The 20,129-nt window shown below is 39.7% G+C and overlaps 1 protein-coding gene across 7 annotated transcripts in view; it reads right to left on the bottom strand.

Moving 5' to 3' along the window:
- Window positions 1-20,129, bottom strand: part of NFATC2 (nuclear factor of activated T cells 2) — a 199,774-nt gene that overhangs the window by 109,940 nt on the left and 69,705 nt on the right. For all 7 annotated transcript variants that reach the window (XM_060689619.2, XM_034433017.3, XM_087889094.1 and 4 more), the window contains exons 4-5: window positions 18,679-18,881; window positions 16,595-16,767 (exon numbers count right to left, since the gene is read on the bottom strand). In XM_060689619.2, the coding sequence (XP_060545602.2) occupies window positions 16,595-16,767; window positions 18,679-18,881 (376 nt within the window). The remainder of the gene's footprint in view (window positions 1-16,594; window positions 16,768-18,678; window positions 18,882-20,129) is intronic.

The raw sequence follows: 20,129 nt of genomic DNA, 5'->3' as shown, positions 1-20,129 counted from the left end.
TGACTCAGCCTTCCATCCTTCCGAGGTCAGTAAAATGAGGACTGTTGAGGGCAATATGCTGACTCTGTAAACCACTTAAAGAGGAATGTAAAGCACTATGAAGCGGTATATAAATCTCAGTGCTATTACTATTACTATTTTCTTGTTTTTTTCCTTTGAAAATGTTTTGTTTCTCATCCAAGAAGCTTCTTCAGTTCTAATTAGAGCACCAGAACAACTAGACACAAGGACAGTTTTTTCCCAAACACCATCACTCTGCTAAACAAATAATTCCCTCAACACTGTCGAACTATTTACTAAATCTGCACTACTATTAATCTTCTCATCATTCCCATCACACATCTCCTTCCACTTATGACCATATGACTGTAACTTTGTTGCTTGTATCCTTACGATTGATATTGATATTGATATTGATTATTGATTTTTATTTGTACCCTATGACTATCATTAAGTGTTGTACCTTATGATTCTTGATGAACGTATCTTTTCTTTTATGTACACTGACAGCATACTCACCAAGACAAATTCCTTGTGTGTCCAATCACACTTGGCCAATAAAAAAATCTATTCTATTCTATTCTATTCTATTCTATTCTATTCTATTCTATTCTATTCTATTCTATTCTATTCTATTCTATTCTATTCTATTCTATTCTATTCTAACTGGTAGATAATTCTTTAAATATTCTTAGTTGGAAAAAGCATGCTAGAAAGGTCTTTGGAGTTAAAATGCATATAAGAACACTTATTTCAAGAGGTCACTATCAAGTGCATATCATAGACAAAAATCTGTATACTGTAAATATGAATTTCCATATATTTGAAAAACAAGTGGGAATTGTCTTTAAAGAGAACTTTTTTAAAAAACTGACACAGAATGAAACTGGTTTTATGTTCTAAGAATGGCTTCCATGTTTAATCTAAAAGCTGATATTCAAGCTTGAACGCACAAAACATAAAATAACAGCAGAATTAAGCTAGATCAGAACTGCCTTTTGACTACAGAGCCATTCTTAATATCTCAGACTGGTTGTTTTGCCTCTGCGCTGCTACCTCTTTAGGTACAGACAGCAAATTACACTGGGAGAAGAGATCTGGTGTTGGTTGTGTGGACTGTGATGCAGTCTAATGATCTCCAGTTATATTGGAGAACACTCATCTATACATATTTTTGACTGTGTTGATATGAGTTGCTCAACCCATCTGGAGGACATCATCTCTTTAGATTTCTGCCTGAACAGTTTTTGCTGGGAGCCTATTAAACTTGGTTGTACAATCACAAAAGGATTCCCAAACTTAAATTTGGAACAAAGGTTTATTGCATACATGAAACTCAGTACACTTTTATTACCAAATGCATATATATTAAATTTCAGAGAACTAGAAGAATATCTATTAATATTCAGTGGGCTGCACCCATTCCCTGGGTGATTAAAATTAACCTCAAATTATAGTTCAGAAGTGATCACAGTAATTTGTCAATGTGGGACATGTTTCTTCTTTTCTCTTTAACTTAGTGTGCTTCATTCTTCATTATCCACACAGCTGGCCAACAAACTGCCAGTAGTTTATGCCGAGATTACTTTCACAGAAGTTGCTTATTTCTTCCACATGGTATGTATGATTAATCATTCTTTGTAAACAGTAACAGTCCTGATGAGTTAATAATCGGATTTACCACTAAACAGAAGATTTATGGTTCTGAAAATGCAAGGTTAAATGATATATAAAAAAATAAATAAATCCAACCACAATATTCAAAAGTTTAAATGCTGTCTTGAGAATATTTTTTATAGAGCTAAAGAAAGTTCTGGAGAAAATTTTGGTGTAGTTCCAGTAATAATTAAGATCTAATTAAGAGCCTTGGTACTACAGTGGTTTAAAGCACCCTGTTATTAACACAGCTGCCTGCAATTTACTGCTGGTTCGAATCTCTCCAAGGCTCAAGGTTGACTCAGCCTTCCATCCTTTCTAAGGTAGGTTAAATGAGGACCCAGTTTGTGGGGGCAATAAGCTGACTTTGTATAAATATACAAAAGTATGAAGGCTATTGCTTAACGCACTGTAAGCCGCCCTGAGTCTTCGGAGAAGGGCGGCATATAAATCAAAATTAAAAAAAAAAAAAAAAAAAAAAATAGATCTATGCCACGATCAAAGTTTTAGGGTAAAGAAACAGAGATTGTAATGACAGTAATGCACATCCTCTTTCATTGTACTAATATTTTTGTTTAACTTCACTAATAAGAAAGAGATAGTTAAAAGGAGTGTAACTGACAAAGCAGGAACTTATGGTCAGCAGTAATTGAGTGCCTTCCAAGACTATTAAGAAGCTGGACAACCATTTGTCTGAAATGGTATAGGGTCTTCTGCTTAAGCAGGAAGTTGGACTAGAAGACCTCTAAGGTTCCTTCCAACTCTATTATTCTATATTCTATGTTCTACCATTCTTTCTGCATTCAATTTGAATACTTATGGTTTTCAGAAAATGGATTCACTTTATTTAGGATTTAAAATAAGATTCTTAACTTGCAAATATTCATATTCTTAGATTCAGGTTTGCTACAGAGATACTGTACAAGTACCTTGTTGGAAATATTTCAGTGAGATACCTTTTACTAGCTCAAGCTAGACAGAGATGGTCCAGTTATGGTCTAGTTTTCCTTGAAGGGGGAAATCCTTTACCCTGACTAGGTGGCTCAGTGGCGAAGACACTGAGCTTGTGGATCAGAAAGTTTGGCGGTTCAGCGGTTCGAATCCCTAGAACAGATCTCCTGCCAACTCTGTTAGTTACCCTGTTACCCTTTCCTAAAGAAACATTAGAAAAATGTAGAATTACAAGAGTAAGCTGCAATAATTCATTTATAATAATTCTCACTCTACTTGAAAGAAATCAACCTACAAGTGCTTTTCTTTGTGTGTCGTCTGACAGATATTGGTTAGGTGATGACTGTATAAAGAACATTTGTCACTGTGGAATTCCTTCTATAGGACTTACTAGATGCCTATATTGTTATCTTTTCAGAATTAGGCAAATGATTTCCCCCCTAGGCTTTTAAAACTATTTTAAGTTAATTTCTACCTTTAAAACCTAGCTGATCCAATATTGATGTGTATTCAAATGCATGTTGTTTGATCAAAATTATCCTATACCCTTATAAAAAACAAAAGTATACAAATAAATGCATACCTTATGTATGTGTGTGTGTGTATATGTGTGTACGTATACACACATATTCTTGGTATAAAACATACCAAGAAAATTATTAAAATAATATTATATTAAGTTTAATAAACTAAATCAGAATATTCTTATGGCTTTTGAAAGCTATACGAATATTCACAAGAAAGCAGCCTTATGACAACACACCAATGTATACTCAGAAGTCTTATCAATAAAATGACATTATTTTGACCAATGATATAATTGGTCTCATTCAATATTTCCCCACCTTTGCAACTTCCAGATGTGTTCACTCTCAGAATTCTCTGCAATGGCCATACTATCTGAAGGATTTTGAGAGTTAAGCCACATCTGCAAGTTTGAATGGCTTTCCACATATTCAGACAAGCATCGTTCTACTTGAAGTTTGTTTCAGTGGAGGTACTAAGAACTGAACCTGGAAGTTTCTATAGTCAAATATGCATTCTGCCATTGAGTTATGGTCCATTTTCAAAGTGCAGATCTCTCAGAGGTGCTACCAAAGCAATAACAATAGCACTTAGATTTATATACCGCTTCACAGTGCTTTACAGCCCTCTCTAAGTGTTTTACAGAGCCAGCATATTGTCCCCAACAATCTGGGTCCTCATTTTACCAACCTCGGAAGGATGGAAGGCTGAGTCAACCTTGAGCCAGTGAGATTCAAACTGCTGGCAGTCGGCAGAATTAGCTTGCAATACCGCATTCTAACCAGTGGCTCTTAGATGCTTATTTCATGGAGACGGATCAATAGAAAAGAAGAAGACATTTGACCCATTGGTAAAATTGCTTTATACCAAGTCATTATTTAGGCCAGTGGTTCTCAACCTGGGAGCCACAATGTTGTCACAGGGGGTCTGCGAAGGCTTGAAGAAATTTTATGATTTAAATCTTAAATCTCGGGGGTCCGTGGCCATGGTCCATAGCCACAAAAGTTATTTAAAGTGGATCCGTTATGAAGAAAAGTTTGAGAACTACTGATTTATGCTCTGCATGTAGGTCAATTCTCAGGGGCAGCAGGACTGAGGATGGACTGATGCAGTTAATGGTCAGCCAATGTCACTAATTTGTTGTGTCCATCAGCCCTGACTCAGCAGGGAAAGCAAACAATGGGCAATATACAAATAGAAATGAAAACAGAAAAAGCCAGCTTTAAACGTCTGTAATGCATAAAACATACTAATAATAAAATCATGAAAAAAGGACTTGTTGGCCCTGTTACACCTAACCACATTTTGGACAACAAATTTATTTATTTCTTCTTTTCTACACTGCCAAGGCAAAGAGAAACGCCTTATGTGAGTCATAGTTGCCCCTACCAATCAGGAGAGAGCAAACTTTCACTAACTTTCAGCTCACAGGAGGAAAAAAAATTACTTACCAAGATTTACTCCAAATAACCTATGCTCTGGCACATGAACAGCCATACAAGCATGCTACGTATACCCAAACAGCATTTTGGAGATATAAAAATAATATAGCAGAGTAGATAAAGACAGGACAAGGAAGTAGGTACTGTAAGAACAAAATGAAATTCGATTTAATATAATTTTAATTTATTTGCATTCCTGGTAGCTGACCTACAAACTTTTTTTTGAAATTTGTAAAAAGCTGAACTTTAGTAGGAAGTGGTAAACTATTAGGAACATAGAGATTTGCCTTAGATCAGGGTTAAGCAAGGACACAAATACTCCCATGGCCCATGGCCACTACTTTCAGCCTAATTCCAAACATTTTCCATGAGATAGCAACAGCTTAAGTCCTTGGTAACAAGTCCCTGTTCATTATCTGCAGTCTGCTTCTTGGGAGACAGAAAAAAGGGCCCAAAATAGGGAAAAAAATGGAAAGAAAGAAAGTATTAAGACAAAGAATGGATAGCCCCAGATATATATTTTTGACCCTGTTTGCAGCAATTTTCTCTTATATCATGCAGGATCTAATTAATTATTGTATTTCACGGTGATCAACAGTGACACTCCGAAGCTGAACAACAAATCCCATCATCCTTAGAAAACAGTCAATGGTAGTGAATATTGAAAGTTGTAGTTCAACAACATCTGAAGAATTTACAGGTCGTCTTTCCTGATTATATCAATTGGCAGCCCCAAGCATCAGAAAGGGATTTATCAGGTTATGTGTGCTTTGCTTCCCTCATACTAATTAAAAAATACAGCAAATATGCAAACAAATAAGATATCAGAGTGCATATTGGACAAATGGCTGAAAGAACACAAGCAGTTCAAGATAATAACACAGATTGGGCAACTTTGTAGTTGAATGGATAATAACAGCAGCAATAGCAATAATAATAAAAGTCATGAAGAGAAGGAAGAAGAGGCGGAAGTGAAAAAGAGTAAGATATCTAGATATGTTTGACTCCTGGTGATGAAATGAGTAAAAATCAGTAAATATCAGGTGAACCGGTAGTGGCGGAGGTGGGAGGTTCTGCCCACCTGCCCAGATGACATCAAAAACGCTCTGCGCATGCGCAGAAGTGCCGTGCACCCTCACGCTACCAAAAGCAAACTGGTAGTGCCGGGATTTGAATACCACTACTGGTAAATATGGTCTCTGATCTCCATCCACCTCTTCTCCTTTTATTTCCCTCAACCTAACCAAGCAAAATACCATATTTTTCAGACTATAAAACGCTCCAGACTATAAGATGCACCTAGCCTTTGGGGAGGAAAACATGAAAAAAAAATCTGCTCTGTCTCCCAGCAATTTACCGCCTTGCAGCAAACAGCAAACAGCCTGGTCAGCTCCAGCACAGCCTGATTTAGCACGAGCAGCTAATCAGCAGCTGGATCTGCCTCCCGGAATACCACTGATCAGCTGTTCCAGGCGGCGGGGATTGCCGCTGCTGCCTATCCCCACCGCCTGGAATGGGCTGAAAATGGGACACATGGAGGCCAAAAAAGGGGCGTGCAGAGGCCAAGAACAGGACACGCGGAGGCCGAAAATGGGACATGCGGAGGCAGCGATAGGTGGCAGCAGTGATGGGCGGTGATTCCCACAGCTTGGAATAGTTGATCGGTGGTATTCCGGGAGGAAGATCCAACCGCCAATCAGCTGCTCATGCTAAATCAGGCTGTGCTGAAGCTGACCAGGCTGTTTGGTGCAAGGGTGCAAGGAGGCAAATTGCTGGGAGGCAGAGGCCGAAGGGTGGGGGCCAGCGGTTGGCGGGGCTTCAGCAACATTCTCTCTATAAGATGCACACTTCCACCCATTTTTTGGGGGGGAGGGCGGGGGAAGTGCGTCTTATAGTCCAAAAATACGGTAAATGTTTCTTAGACAAAGTGGATGGGTTTCTGCTTGCTCACCATCCCACAAAGGAGTGTTTTCTCAGTGTTCAGGTTACATACCTGGATGATGATGTAAATCTCTGTTCTTTGTTGATAAAATCAGTTGAATGTGAGACTAATTGTTACTAATGCTTATAAGATTTATTAGCTCTCTTGGTTGCTATTCTGTCTTTCCAGGGGTACCTGATTCCAATATAGCAGGCAATATTTGTAAACCTATATTGCAGGACTATATATGTGTAAATATTTCTTTAAAATGATCTGATCTGTTAAACATTGTTGTGAGGAAACTGACTTTATGCTTTTGGTTTGGGAGTGCAGTCATCCTGGGTGAACTTTTTAAAAATCTAATATTCTAAGAACCAGAAAAATAAAAGCAAATAGTAAGAACTCAGGAGGCCTGATGGTATATTAATCTCTTCCAATATTTCCAAATTTGGTGTTGGCCTGAAATTGCCACGCTCAACCAGCAGGAATAGTCACTGCCACGCTGGGTGGAGAATGATTTTATTGTAATAGTAATAGCCCATAGACTTATAAATTGCTTTATAGTGCTTTACAGCCCTCTCTAAGCGGTTTACAGCATCAGCCTATTGCCCACAACAATCTGGGTCCTCATTATACTGACCTTGGAAAGATGGAAGGCTGAGATAACCTTGAGACAATCATGATCGAACTCCTGGCTGTGGGCAGAATTAGCCTGGAATACTGCATTCTAACCAATTCAAAAAAAAAAAATTGTAGGGCAAGTTTGGGAAGACCAGACCAGACTAATGTATATTTGAAAAGGGGTTATATGTGATAATTATATTGGCATAGACTGATTTAGGATGGGTGAATATGCTCTTTTGGTCCCTGGTAAATTCCTAGGGCTTAGGAATCAGTAAAATTTAGACTTACAATTTCACATGCTCCTTCTCTTCCCCTCAGGGGCTGGCACTTCATATAGCTATTACAGTTTAAGAGCTCTGTACATAATACCATCGAGTTATCTAGTTGGGGTGTTTATTTTCAATAGCAACAGCCACCAACATGCTAGACGATTTCTGCTAACGAAGCATTCACTATTACCATATATTACTAACCTTCTCTCTTTTTTACAGTCTTAAAAACTACTGATTCATAATCGCATAGGCTAGATGGATGGCTTATCATTTCTAGAGAATAGTTAAAATTACTGTAGATGAGATATAAGCAGGTCAGTAAAAAATAAGAATGGGTTCTTTCATTCCCTGTTTCAAAGGGCAGTTATCTGTTCCAGCATATTTAAATCCAGACGTTTTAATCAAAATATTTGAACATTAAATTGGCAGGTCTGTTTTGAAGCAATGGTGGTTTTATCTAATTTTTGAAATGGTAGGCGGTACTAAGTGTTTCCATCTTTCTCACAGCAGCCTCCCCAAATAGGCTCAAAACGGTGTAAGATTTTTCTCAAATACTGCTGCTTTGATATAACACTTCTTGACTGAGCACGCAATTATGAAATATTGCAAATTTATATGGTCAATTTAGGAAATGCTACCAAGGAAAATCAATGTCTATGGAGATTCCAATGTTTCAGGGCATTTTTTTTTCCTTCTGAAAAAAAGAAAAAGAAAAGAAAAGCAACAGTTTGGGCCATCCTGGTTTCTTTTATTTCAGTCTCTTTTTTTTCCCATTGGGGAAGGACAAACACTAACTTAATTTCAGATGGCAAATTACCAGTTGTCCCACCACAGATCTTTGGTGCGAGAAAAACCCAAATTCTCTCCCAGAAAGGGATCATAGTAAATTATAGTATTTCACATCTTTAAATGAGATAAAGCAATAGTTAATAAATAATTCACATAAAACCAATGCTATCTATGTGAACTTCTATGTCACAGCTTTTAGCATGGAACTATCACACAATTACCCCACCATGTATTGAATGTGAACTACGCCGTCCATTGGCTAGGCGGAAACGCAGGGGTGAAATCCAGCAGGTTCTAACAGGTTCTGGAGAACTGGTAGCGGAAATTTTGAGTAGTTTGGAGAACCGGCAAATACCACCTCTGGCTGGCCCCAGAGTGGGGAGGGAATGAGGATTTTGCAATATCCTTCCCCCAGGAGGGGAGGGAATGGAGATTTTACAGTATCCTTCCCCTGGAGTGGGGTGGGAATGGAGATTTTGCAGTATCCTTCCCCTGCCATGCCCACCAAGTCACGCCCACAGAACCGGTAGGGAAAAATTTTGGATTTCACCCCTGTGGAAACCTCTCTTCTCTAATAAATAAAAGCAAAAAAAAGGATGACTGGAGTCATTCTTGGAACTCAATTTCCTCTTGAATCTAAGCTCTAAAGATGGATTTTCATAGAAACATAGAATCATAGGGCTGGAAGGAGTCTTGAGGGCTCTTCTAGTCCAACCCATTTCCCAAGGCAGAAGTCCTTATACCATCCCAGACAAATGGTTATCCAATATTTTCTTGAAAATCTCCAGCAATGGAATGTCCACAACTCTGGGAGGCAAGCTGTCCTATTGATGAATCATTCCCACTGTCAGCAAATTCTTCCTTATTTCCTGTTCCCTGTGACATCCCTTCAAATATTGATGTATTGACAGCCCTTGAAATATTGGAAGACTGCTATCATGTCTCCCCTGAGCCTTCTCTTTAGTAGGCTATTCAGTTGTTAGGGGAGGAACAGGATTATAAATCAGTCATGAGACTCCAAGAACCTATAATGCTTCAATGAAGTGGTCCTTATTTGTCCACAGCTGCCTCTATTTGTTTGAATGAGTCACACTGGTTATGTAGCAGCACTATCAAAACCAGCACCTACTCCAACTATTGAAAGTGGGGACAGAAGTGCCATTCCTATGGAATAACCATACTATATAAAACAGACTCCAAAGTGGATTCTGGCTTCTATTTCTCTGCTTATCTTAGATTAGAATGGATGTCTTCTCATCTAAATGCAGGAGAGGTAAAAGGAGAAGGGATTGTAATTTTGAAAGTAACGTTCAGAAATTAAAACTACAGTAATGGCCAAAATTATGGAAACATTTTGGGAAAAGTGTATTTTCTAAAACTAGCTAATAGCACTACTTTTTTTGGGGGGGGGGAACTGTACTATAAAATTATATATCAATGGAAAGATAATTTAATCAAGAATGTAATGCAAAAACTTTTATGAAGGATTTGCTATTAGAATAGCAGTTGCAGTATAAAGAAGAAAAGTGAAATGTAGAAAAAACGAGATATACAAAAATTATCACATCAGTTAATACTTAGTTGGGTAATCTTTAGCATGAATTATGGCCTTACAACATCTTCCCATGGAGTGAACCAAGTCTTTTAGTTCTGCAGCTGTTATAATGTGAAACCAAGATTGAATGATTGCTTCTATTATCTGGGTTTTATTGCTGGGTCGCTTCTAATTAACAAATTTCTTTAGTCGGCTCCATAGATTTTTAATTGGGTTAAGGTCTGGGTTATTCCCAGGCCATTCCAACAATGGAATATGTTTGTCTTGAAACTCCAAACAAAAGTGGTGTTATTAGCCATCAAACCTCAAAAATACACTTTTCCCAAAAGATTTCCATAATTTTGGTCACTACTGTGGAGGTTCCTAACAGGAATGTAAGAAGATTCTTTCTGTACCAGGACAACATCCAAAAAACTTATAATCTTATATCCAGCAATAGTTAACTAGATGCTTCTATGATAGCTACAATATGGGAGCAACAGGCCTTCCCATGCTTTTTCTCCCTCTTCCCACCCTCAATCTGCACCCATTATTCAAAGATAATCGCTCAACTTTTTACAACCTGCCATTTCCCACAAGTTATGGCTTTAACTCCCAGAACTGCAGGCAAGCATAAAAAGCATCAGAATAGAGACAAGACTAGACTGTTTCATATTTTAAGCAGAAATTCCAACAATAGGTGTGACAGTTGTTGTTGGCTGTGGATGATACATGGCCCACAGAATATGAGCTATGGCTCCCATGATGGCAATCACTCTAGGATTAAGCTCAAGATAACTTTGCAATCTATATCAGGCTTTTCCTTCCTACTGTTTAAAGTGCGAACTCAAGAATTAGGAACTCAGGAGCCCAATGAAAGCTTCAAGGTGTTTAGAACTCCCATAGAATATACAGTAGGTAGTCATTGACTTATGAACACAACCGAGACCAGAATTTCCATTGCTAAGCACGGCAGTTGTTAAGGGAGTCACACCCAATTTTATAACCATTTTTGCCATGATAGTTAAGTGAATCACTGGAGTTATTAAACAAACCATGCAGTCATTAAGCAAATCTTGGTTTCCCCATTGAATTTGCTTGCCAGAAGCTAGCCGGGAAAGTCGCATGACCCCAGGATGCTGCAACCATTATAAATACTGTATATATGCCTGTTACCAAGAGCCCAAATTTTGATTATATGACCTTGGGGATGCTATGACAATCGTAAGTGGGAGGAGTGGTTGTAAATCACTTTTTTCAGTGCCTTTGAATGGTTACTAACGAATTGGTTGTAAGTTGAGGACTACTTGTATGGAGCTAAACTTATATGAACTCAGATTAATTTAATTTAAAACCAAGATTCTAGTTCATAAAATTAGAAAGGCACACTGTAGAAAAAATATAAATGATTTTGGGAAAAGAATTGATTCTTTAATCAAGATGTACTTTTATTTCTGCGTTATTAGAAAACCAGGCTACCAATTTTTTAAAACATTTTTCACTTACCACCACTATTGTGTGAATTAAAAAAAAACATTTATTATGTAAATATGTACTGTAAATAGATCTCAAAGGAATTGAATTAATACACTTCTGCACTTTGCTCATCTATCCATATTTTTTTCCCTAGAATAACAATGTATTTTTGTTCCTGCTATAATAATTTTCCTCCTATGCAAACAACATTCATTTATGGAAAATACTTCCATTTGCATCTGTATGTTGATTTTCATAGTAAACAATGCACCTAAGCTTGCTTGAGAGAGAGGCTTAATGGAAGAGTTATTGAAGCAACATGAATGTAATTTGAGGAAGGAAGGAAGGAAGGAAGGAAGGAAGGAAGGAAGGAAGGAAGGAAGGAAGGAAGGAAGGAAGGAAGGAAGGAAGGTAGGTCATTGGTTTTGAGCAAAGTTACTGAAAATGGACAGCCTTCGTAATGCCCTGCCTGAAAACAACAGGCTGATGAATCTACTAAGAATCCTCAGAATAGTTGGTTGTTGCTCTTTAACTAGACTTCTGTTGCCAATCTCCCAGTTGGCTTTCTTTGTTGCAGGAAAGCCGCAGAAGGTTTGCCAAAATGAAAACATTCTTTCCACTGCCCTTGCAAATGTGCCACATATCATAAATGCAGGCTATCTCAATTTTATGGGAAACTTGGAGAAGAGGGGGGGGGAGAAAAATTAAAAAGGGGAACTTCCAAGGGGGTTGTTGTTTCAAAAAAACTGACTTAATCCAATTTCATCCAAATTAAGAAATGCCTTTGAAAGTAAATAGAGAGTTGTCAACATTAATCCCGTAAAACTTGAGAGGGGAATTTTAAAAACAGGTAACTTTGCTCTGATAATATTTATAGCACCGAATATCTGCAGAAGGAAAAGATAAGACCTAAAAGTCAGGCTAGTTCAGACCACATGGTTATTAAATGCACCATTCCCTTCCCACCGTGGTTACCAGATACTGTGCTCCCAGCATGTCATTCAAAGATTCAGGTGTGGTCCTGAGTAGAAATTAGGCAGTTCTGATTTACCCTAATTGATAGCAGCTTTCCAGGGTTTCAGACTAAAGACTTTCTTAGGGGTGTCTGAGATGTTTTTGTAATCCTCCCTCATTGTTCGACTCAAGCAATGTTTCCCTTTTTGTTGCGTTGGCAACAAATCTTCTCCCTTTTCATCAAGGGTCATCATCTTTTACTCTCGACAAATCATTGAGTTCTGTCAGCATGCCAATGCTTCCATCTTGTTCAAACATTGCATCTTATCTTTCAGCTACTCAAGGAAAATGATTTCTTTCCCCTCCATATTGCTGCCAGATTTCTGAGAAAATTTACACAGAGAAATTCCTTTGGAGACATCATTCATCACAAGTATCCAGCCACAGGTAGACCAGCCCCATCTGTCTTAAATCAATACCACCTGATTTAAAAGCAGAATGCTAAACAAAATCTAATTTGGACAAAACTTGATTGATAGGTCAAGGTTGTAAACTAGAGTGGGAAGTTGGAAAAAGCTCACAGAACATGGCAAGGGTGAACAAATTCCATACCGAGACTATGAGGTGAACATGGATATTGTCATGTAATTGCTACGAGTTAATCTCAGATCAAGAGAGTGTTTACTTTTTGCTTCCCATACAGGCAGCTTCTTAGTACATTACTTTATAATCACCCTGATTTTATAATCCTCACCCTTTCAATTATGAAGGAGCACATCCCTCAAGACCCATGATGGGGAATACGACATCTCTACTCAAGTCGGTTCTTATTTCTCTGCAGCTGCTGATCTCCTTGGAGCATTTTAGATGCCTTGTGGCTAGCAACCACCAACTCAAGGGACTACAGTTAGCGGGAGCAACCGATGAGCTAACTAATAACGCTGCTATTTTAGTGAGTTTTCTCCTGGGATTGACGTCTACAACTCCAATCCCTGAGTGGTTTGCTAGTAATGAGAATCCCTGTTTGTAAAGATACAACTGTATAAATCTTTACATACTGATGTGGGAAATTGGAGAGCTCTACCTCTTTTTCAATTCCAGAGATAATAAATGCCTTTTGACCTTACAATCATGTTCACATGACCCCCATCCCCATTCATCAAGTATAAGGAATGACAGTTTTAATAAACTATTTTAATGGGGGTCTGCCACTCAAATTAGAATAGAATAGCTTAACTCCCTCTTCTTTGTGGAAGCCCCTCAGATATTGGAAGACTGCTATCATGTCTCCCCTAGTCCTTCTTTTACTTAAACTAGACATACCCAGTTCCTGCAACCATTCTTCATATGTTTTAGCCTCCAGTCTTCTAATCATCTCTAGCCAGCTTGCTGTTCATTAAATCTACTTACAGCAATGCTGTAAGTAAGAAACATCATCAATACTAAGAGTAAGGAGAAAATGTGCACATTTGGTGAATAATTTTAAAATGTGGATTAAGTGATAGTCTGAAGAGATGTGTTTATACATCTCGGAAGAGGGATTATAAAGTTGTAATTATCTGCTGAAGAGAAAGTGGGAAGTCATCTTTTATAACATTTCCTCTTTCTTTCCCTTAGGCTTTTCTTTTGCTTTATGTAAAATTCTTACTAAATATAAATAATTTTTTAAAAAGAATGCCAGTCAAAGCACCAAGATGCATACTGATACTATTAAACTATGAGTCCAAGAATTGCCCAAATGGGTACAAGTTTGTAAATTAGAGTATATGTTGTATGTGTGTGTTTTAAGAAATGGTTAAATTCTTCATACAATTTACAATCAGCAGGCAGATTAACTAAAGGAAATCTCCATGGAAAGAGGCAATCCAACTTTGATACCACATGCAAAACATAAGCAGTAACACATTGCCACCAACACACTTGTAGATCGATTTATCAGGATGCAACAGAAATAGAACACAAAAGTATATGGATCTTGTCCTCATCCAAGAAAGCAAACCCCAACAATTGATAATCAAACTTTTTCAGATGATTCAATTGCAAACCTAACACCATTTTAGCAAGGTGCAACTCCAATACAAATGTGTCTTAGAGAAAGCATTTTGCTGTTATAAAAAACCACAGAGTAGATCTCTCAAAGCCTCCTTCCTCAGGTGGTTTATTGTTACACTAATATGTAGTGTATTGTACACTAATATCAGTCATACAATAAAAGATGTAAAAATGATTCGCTAAACTATGAAATCCCCAAACCACTGAGAAAGCTCAAGTTACTAACAAAAATACACTACAGGATGAGAAAAGATGGTCACGAGGGTAAGTTCTCCAAAAATGACTAAGCCTCCTTTCAGGTGCTAGAATGAGGCTATGCCACAGGTCTCGACTCATCAAATGGTGAGGACCTGTAAATGTTTTTATCATTGTCCTATCTCAAAAGAAGATAAACTGGCATATTTAAGAGGAGGCTCACCTGCCAGAAAGCCCAGGACATTGTCCACATAGAAAACATGACAGGAGAGTACAATATACTTCCTGTATTGTTTAGATAGTACATGTTTAGTGCAGGACTGGGCTTCAAAAATTTTAGCTAGGGGTTCTCTGCCCGGTTGCTGGGTGGCCATGGCCATGGTGGCCGTGGCCTAGTCGGCCTCCTGCACCATGGCAGGGTGGGTGTTTTTGCCCTCCCCGGGCTCTAGAGGCCTTTCTCGAGACTCTGGGAGGGCGAAAATGGCCTCCCTAGGCTCCAGAGGCCCTCTGGAGGCCAGACACAGGCCCATTTCCAGTCTTCCCAAACTTCCGGTAGGCCCGTTTTTCACCCTCCCTGAGCCTCCGTATGTGCCCTGCGCTTACCTGTATCTAAAACGGGCTGCATGAGGACTCCTGGGAAGGGGGGTGGGGTGGGCAGCCAGGAGTGGGATTTGGGGGTTCTCCGAACTGCACAGAATCTTAGCTAGAGGTTCTCCCAAACCCCTGCGAACCCCAGCAGCCCACCCCTGATTTAGTGGAAATCCCTCTTCCCAACTCCCACCCCTTTTTTTCCTCTTGAATTGTGGCTGATTCTAAAGTCTCTTGGAATGCTGCTTGGAATTATAAGACGAATTCACAGTGAGAATTAGAAAACTCCCATTTTGTTTTTTTAGTATCAGGCAATCTTAAGAGCCACGTGCACAAAATCATACTGAGCTATCTATTCTGGAAGAATGCTGCTACATTTAGGCCTTCTTTTATAAGTCGACAAGTTTGCAACATCTCTCTGTTAACGGTGGGATAGGAAGTTTATCTACAAGTTCACAAGACAGTCCCAGATAAATAAGGATGCATAGCACGGGATCAAAGCCCAAACCCTTAGATTGCTTAATTAAGGATTAAAAGACAGGAAGTAAAGAAGGTGGCGTTTTGCCTTTGGCAAGCATGTTCTCCAGATTTACATGCAGCCTCTGAATGAAGAACAAGTTGCGTTCCCTATCTCTGTCTTTAACCCGACTTTGTATTTAAATCAGAACTTGTACGTACAAACGGACTGCCTGTTACTACAGATAGCAGATGGAATTTTCCCCTCCTCGAACAGAGAAAGTGCTGAAGCTATGCAATGCTTTCAGGAACTGATGAAACGGTGCATTTGTAACATACAGCCTGTTTTCATTGATTATCAGCAATTCCTGTAAATATTGTGTGGCTTTCAACGCTTCATTGACTCAAGAAAGAAGAAAGCAATCTGCCATTTTTAACAATAGGTAGCCTGTTTGCATCTACAGATTGTCCCTAAATCAGATGGTTTTAAATCCTGGACTGCCTGTATTTCAGTCCTGTAAAACAGTGGCCCAAAACCTTTTGGGCACCAGGAACCAGAGGTGAAATGCTACTGATTCGCTCCTGTTCGAGTGAACCGGCAGTGATAAAAACTACCGGTTTGGGCGAATAGGTAGTAAAAGAATGCTTTAAAAAAGTAAAAAAAAAAAAAAAAAGGTTCTGACGATCACACGGCACAGCTGTGATCGTCTGAACTTTTTTTTTTACTTTTTAAAAGCATTTTTTACTACCTATTCACCCAAACCGGTAGTAAAAAAAATCCTTTAAAAAAAGTTTTTTAAAAAGTTGGCCACGCCCACCCAGTCACGTCACCCACCAAGCCACGTCCACCAAGCCACGCCCACAGAACCATTAGCAACAAATTTTACATTTCACCACTGCCAGGAACCAATTCTGTAAAGGGTGGTTTTTCCATGGACTGAGCGGGGGAGGGGGGGAGGAGATATTGTTTTACATGCTGCCTTAGATGCAATGCACGCATGGATGGGGCTTCGGATGGGGCTTGCGTAGCCCAGTTCCTAGCAGGTTGCAGACCAGTGCCAGGCTGCAGTCCGGGGTTTGGGGACCTCTGTTGTAAAGTTATGGATTTCAGAAACAATGTTACTGAAAATAATAAAATTATCAGAAAATTATGACTTACAGCATTCAATGGGGTTGGATGCAACTTGCAAAGAAACTATCCGACCACTAGATTCAGGGATGTGCACGCGGAACACCAATCGCACACGAGTATTCTTTCGGCCAATATCTGTTTCTCCTTTCCGTAATTCAATGTCTGCATTCCTCAGCTTGAGAATTCCTGCGCAGTCAATGCTATGAAACAAACAAATAAGTGAATAATCCTTGTCTAGTGACATCAGTACTTTTACACACATACCCCATTGCATTTGCAAACTAAGCACTCCCCACTCCTGAATTAATGTCAGTTTTTGTTTCTCTGATTATGATTACAGATTTAATAGTCCAGGTATGCTTGGCTTCTTTCTATGGAATCTCAACAAGGGGCTGGCTGATTCTCTACCTTCCCTGAGGGAAAATGGACCACTGTAGCTCTGCAAGAGTATGGATTTAAGCTTACCTCTGTTAGCTTACAACCCTGGCAATCAAACAAGGTTCCAAAGCATGTCAATGCAAGTAATTCCAACTGGTTTATTCATGGAAATTCTTTATATAATCCTAATCTGGAAATCAGTTGATACCAATGGACCATTCCGATAGTGCTGGCTGATTCAAACATCCCTAAGTCTACAACTCTCCATTATTCTAGGGCAGTGTTTCTCAAACTTGGTAGCTTGAAGATGGGTGGACTTCAACTCCCAGAATCCCCAAGCCAGCAGCACTGGCTGGAGGATTCTGGGAGTTGAAGTCCACCCATCTTCAAGCTTCCAAGGTTGAGAAACACTGTTCTAGGGAATATATTGCAGTGAGTTTTCAGTCTTTTTCTTCAATATTTTTCTTAGCAATGTCATTATCCCTCATGGAACAATGATTCACTGCAGTCTTGATATTTTCTAAATTTAGTTTTCTTACTATAGGCATTTTGTTTCTAGACCAGGGGTGTCAAACTCACGTAGTCACGGCGTCGTCACGTGACATATCGGGACTTTTCCCCCCTTCGCTAAACTGGGTGTGGACATGGCCAGCATGTGACACATCTGGCCCGCAGACCAGGAGTTTGACAGCCCTGTTCTAGACCATCAAGAACCTATAGTTCAACCCTGAGCTACATAGATTCTCCAAATTTGCAAACACTTCAGCAAGTAGCATTACTGTAGCTATACTGTTGCTTCCATCCCTCCCTCCCTCCCTCCATCCATCCAAAAGTGAATGCTCAGTATAAGACATTAGGGGGGCAGATCTGGCCTGTGGGGTGCTTAGATCTGGCCCGCGGGGCCACCCTGGAAACATCGAAGGACCAGCCCGCAGTCCCTCTGCCAGCGAAAACAGAGCTCGGGAGGGCCGCATGCAGCCCTCCCAAGCTCTATTTTCACTGGCAGAGGGTTGCAGGAGGCCATCACAGCCCAAAACAGAGCTTGGGAGCCCATTTACACTGGCAGAGCCCTCAGGTTCCACAGGCACCCCCGACACGAGTGCCGTTGAGCTGGCCACGCCCAACCTAGCCACGCCCACCCAGGCCCCCAAGGTCAAGCACAACCCTGATGCGGCCCTCAATGAAATTGAGTTTGACATCCCTGTACTAGACCATTTGATGCTCGTCTCAGTTCAAAACTTACAAGGGAAAGAAGTCAATTCAAATGCTAACTCATGTTGGGAAGAGGCTGATTAATTGAAATGTCTCCTTCTCCCAAGGACTGGCAAATCAGAAAGTTCTCCTGGTGCAGAAATCAGAGTATCTGATGATCAGGGATTTGCACTAAAAGGACTCTCCAGTTATGGGCCTTGAGATGGAGTTTCCCCCCAAAAAAATGAAATTATTTTTTCAAAACTGGTGAGTTATGTGTCTATTCTGCTAACAAGATCTCCAGTAGAAAATGATCTTTCCCCTAATGGGCAACCTCTGTTAAGGGATTGAAGATGATCCTTTCTGCACTCACTTGAATTATTCTACTACTGAACTGCAGTACATGTATATACCATGGAAAAGCAAAGAGGGCTTACACTTGAAAGTTTTCTCTACAAATTAAATACAGGCATCTTTTACATTAATCGTGTTAAGTTCTCCTCTGTTGCTATCTTACAACATTTTGTAATATAGAACCTTACGTTGCTTTCATGTTGTTTTTTGGCTCCAGAGGGATTTCCAGCACTTTGGTGTTGCCAATGATTTTCTCAAAGCTGGTGGTAGTGACTGTTTTCCCTGTGATGCGATGGACTTGGTAAAAAGCATGTGGTTTAAGAATCCTCTCATCTGCTGTTCCAATGAAGATCTGAAGGCCCAAGGGCTTGTGGTCCACATAACCATGAAGCTGGCAAGAGAACAAACCATTTACACAATTATCTCAACGACAAATAGAGCAAGAATTGAAATGTCTTAGCAATATCAGATAAAGAACACAAAAGCTTATAACAGCTCATCTTATTCCCTGCGTGGCTAAGAATCACCTCAAAATAAACAGGCAGGAAATTTTTATAATTAAGAAAGATGGTTCTTTTCCTTCCCTTCAGGCTAAAATCGTTTTGCATACAAAAGACCATGGATAAATTAACTAATGAAGAATACTGAGCAAATAATATTATTATCTCTTGCGGCTTTGTTTGGCAAGACTGAAATATGACTATTCCCGATTTATTTTCCAAAAATGAGATGAGTGATAGTTCCAATAGGAACTGTTTTGAAGTTTCCAACCTTATGCTACTTGGTAAAATGTTTGCTCTTAGCATCTTTGCAGTCTTCATAATTGGGATGTAACCAGGGGTGGGATTCAAAAATTTTAGCAAGGGGTTCTCTGCCCGGTTGATGGGTGGGTGTGGCCATGGTGGACATGGCTAGTTGGCCTCCTGCACCACCACAAGGGGGGGGCTTTTTGCCCTTCCCGGGCTCCGGAGGCTTTTTCAGCCTCTGGGATGGCGAAAACAGCCTTCCATGCTCCGGAGGCCCTCTGGAGGCTGGAAACAGGCCCATTTCCGGCCTTCCCGAACTTCTGGTAGGTGTTTTTCACCATCCCCGAACCTCCGTGCACGCCCTGCACTGCATCCGAAATGGGCCACGTGGGGATTCCTGGGAGGGGAAGGGCGGAGTGGCTGGGGCCAGCCAAGAGTGGGATTTGGGGGTTCTCCGAACTGCACAGAATCTTAGCTAGAGGTTCTCCTGAACCCCTGCGAACCCCCAGCAGCCTACCACTGGATGTAATTTATTAAACTGCACAGAATCATCAACCATTTTTAAAATGTCTTTCAAAATAAAAATGATTTGGCTAGATTCTATAAGCTCACTTAGACACCTCTGCACTATATGTGTATATGATTGGGGGGGGAATGCGGGGGGGGGGGGGAGGGAGAGAGTGAAGCCATTGTATCAAAGGGGAAAAGAAAGTAGCTATAACTTCCCTATTATGAGAAAAAGATCCTTGCATGTACACAGAATTATTATGACTGTTAAACATAAGTGTCTAGGCATTGGTAAAAGTGAAAGCATCAGTGAAATTAGAAAGAGAGAGAAAAGCTACAATAATTAGTCAGTTAATGGCTACAATTCATTAATCAAAGACATTTTG

This window comes from Pantherophis guttatus, chromosome 3, assembly GCF_059756535.1.
Source record: "Pantherophis guttatus breed Tessera chromosome 3, ASM5975653v1, whole genome shotgun sequence".
Taxonomy (NCBI): domain Eukaryota; kingdom Metazoa; phylum Chordata; class Lepidosauria; order Squamata; family Colubridae; genus Pantherophis; species Pantherophis guttatus.
The sequence above is the reverse complement of the archived record's forward strand: the minus strand, read 5'-3'. Positions and strand labels throughout refer to the sequence as shown.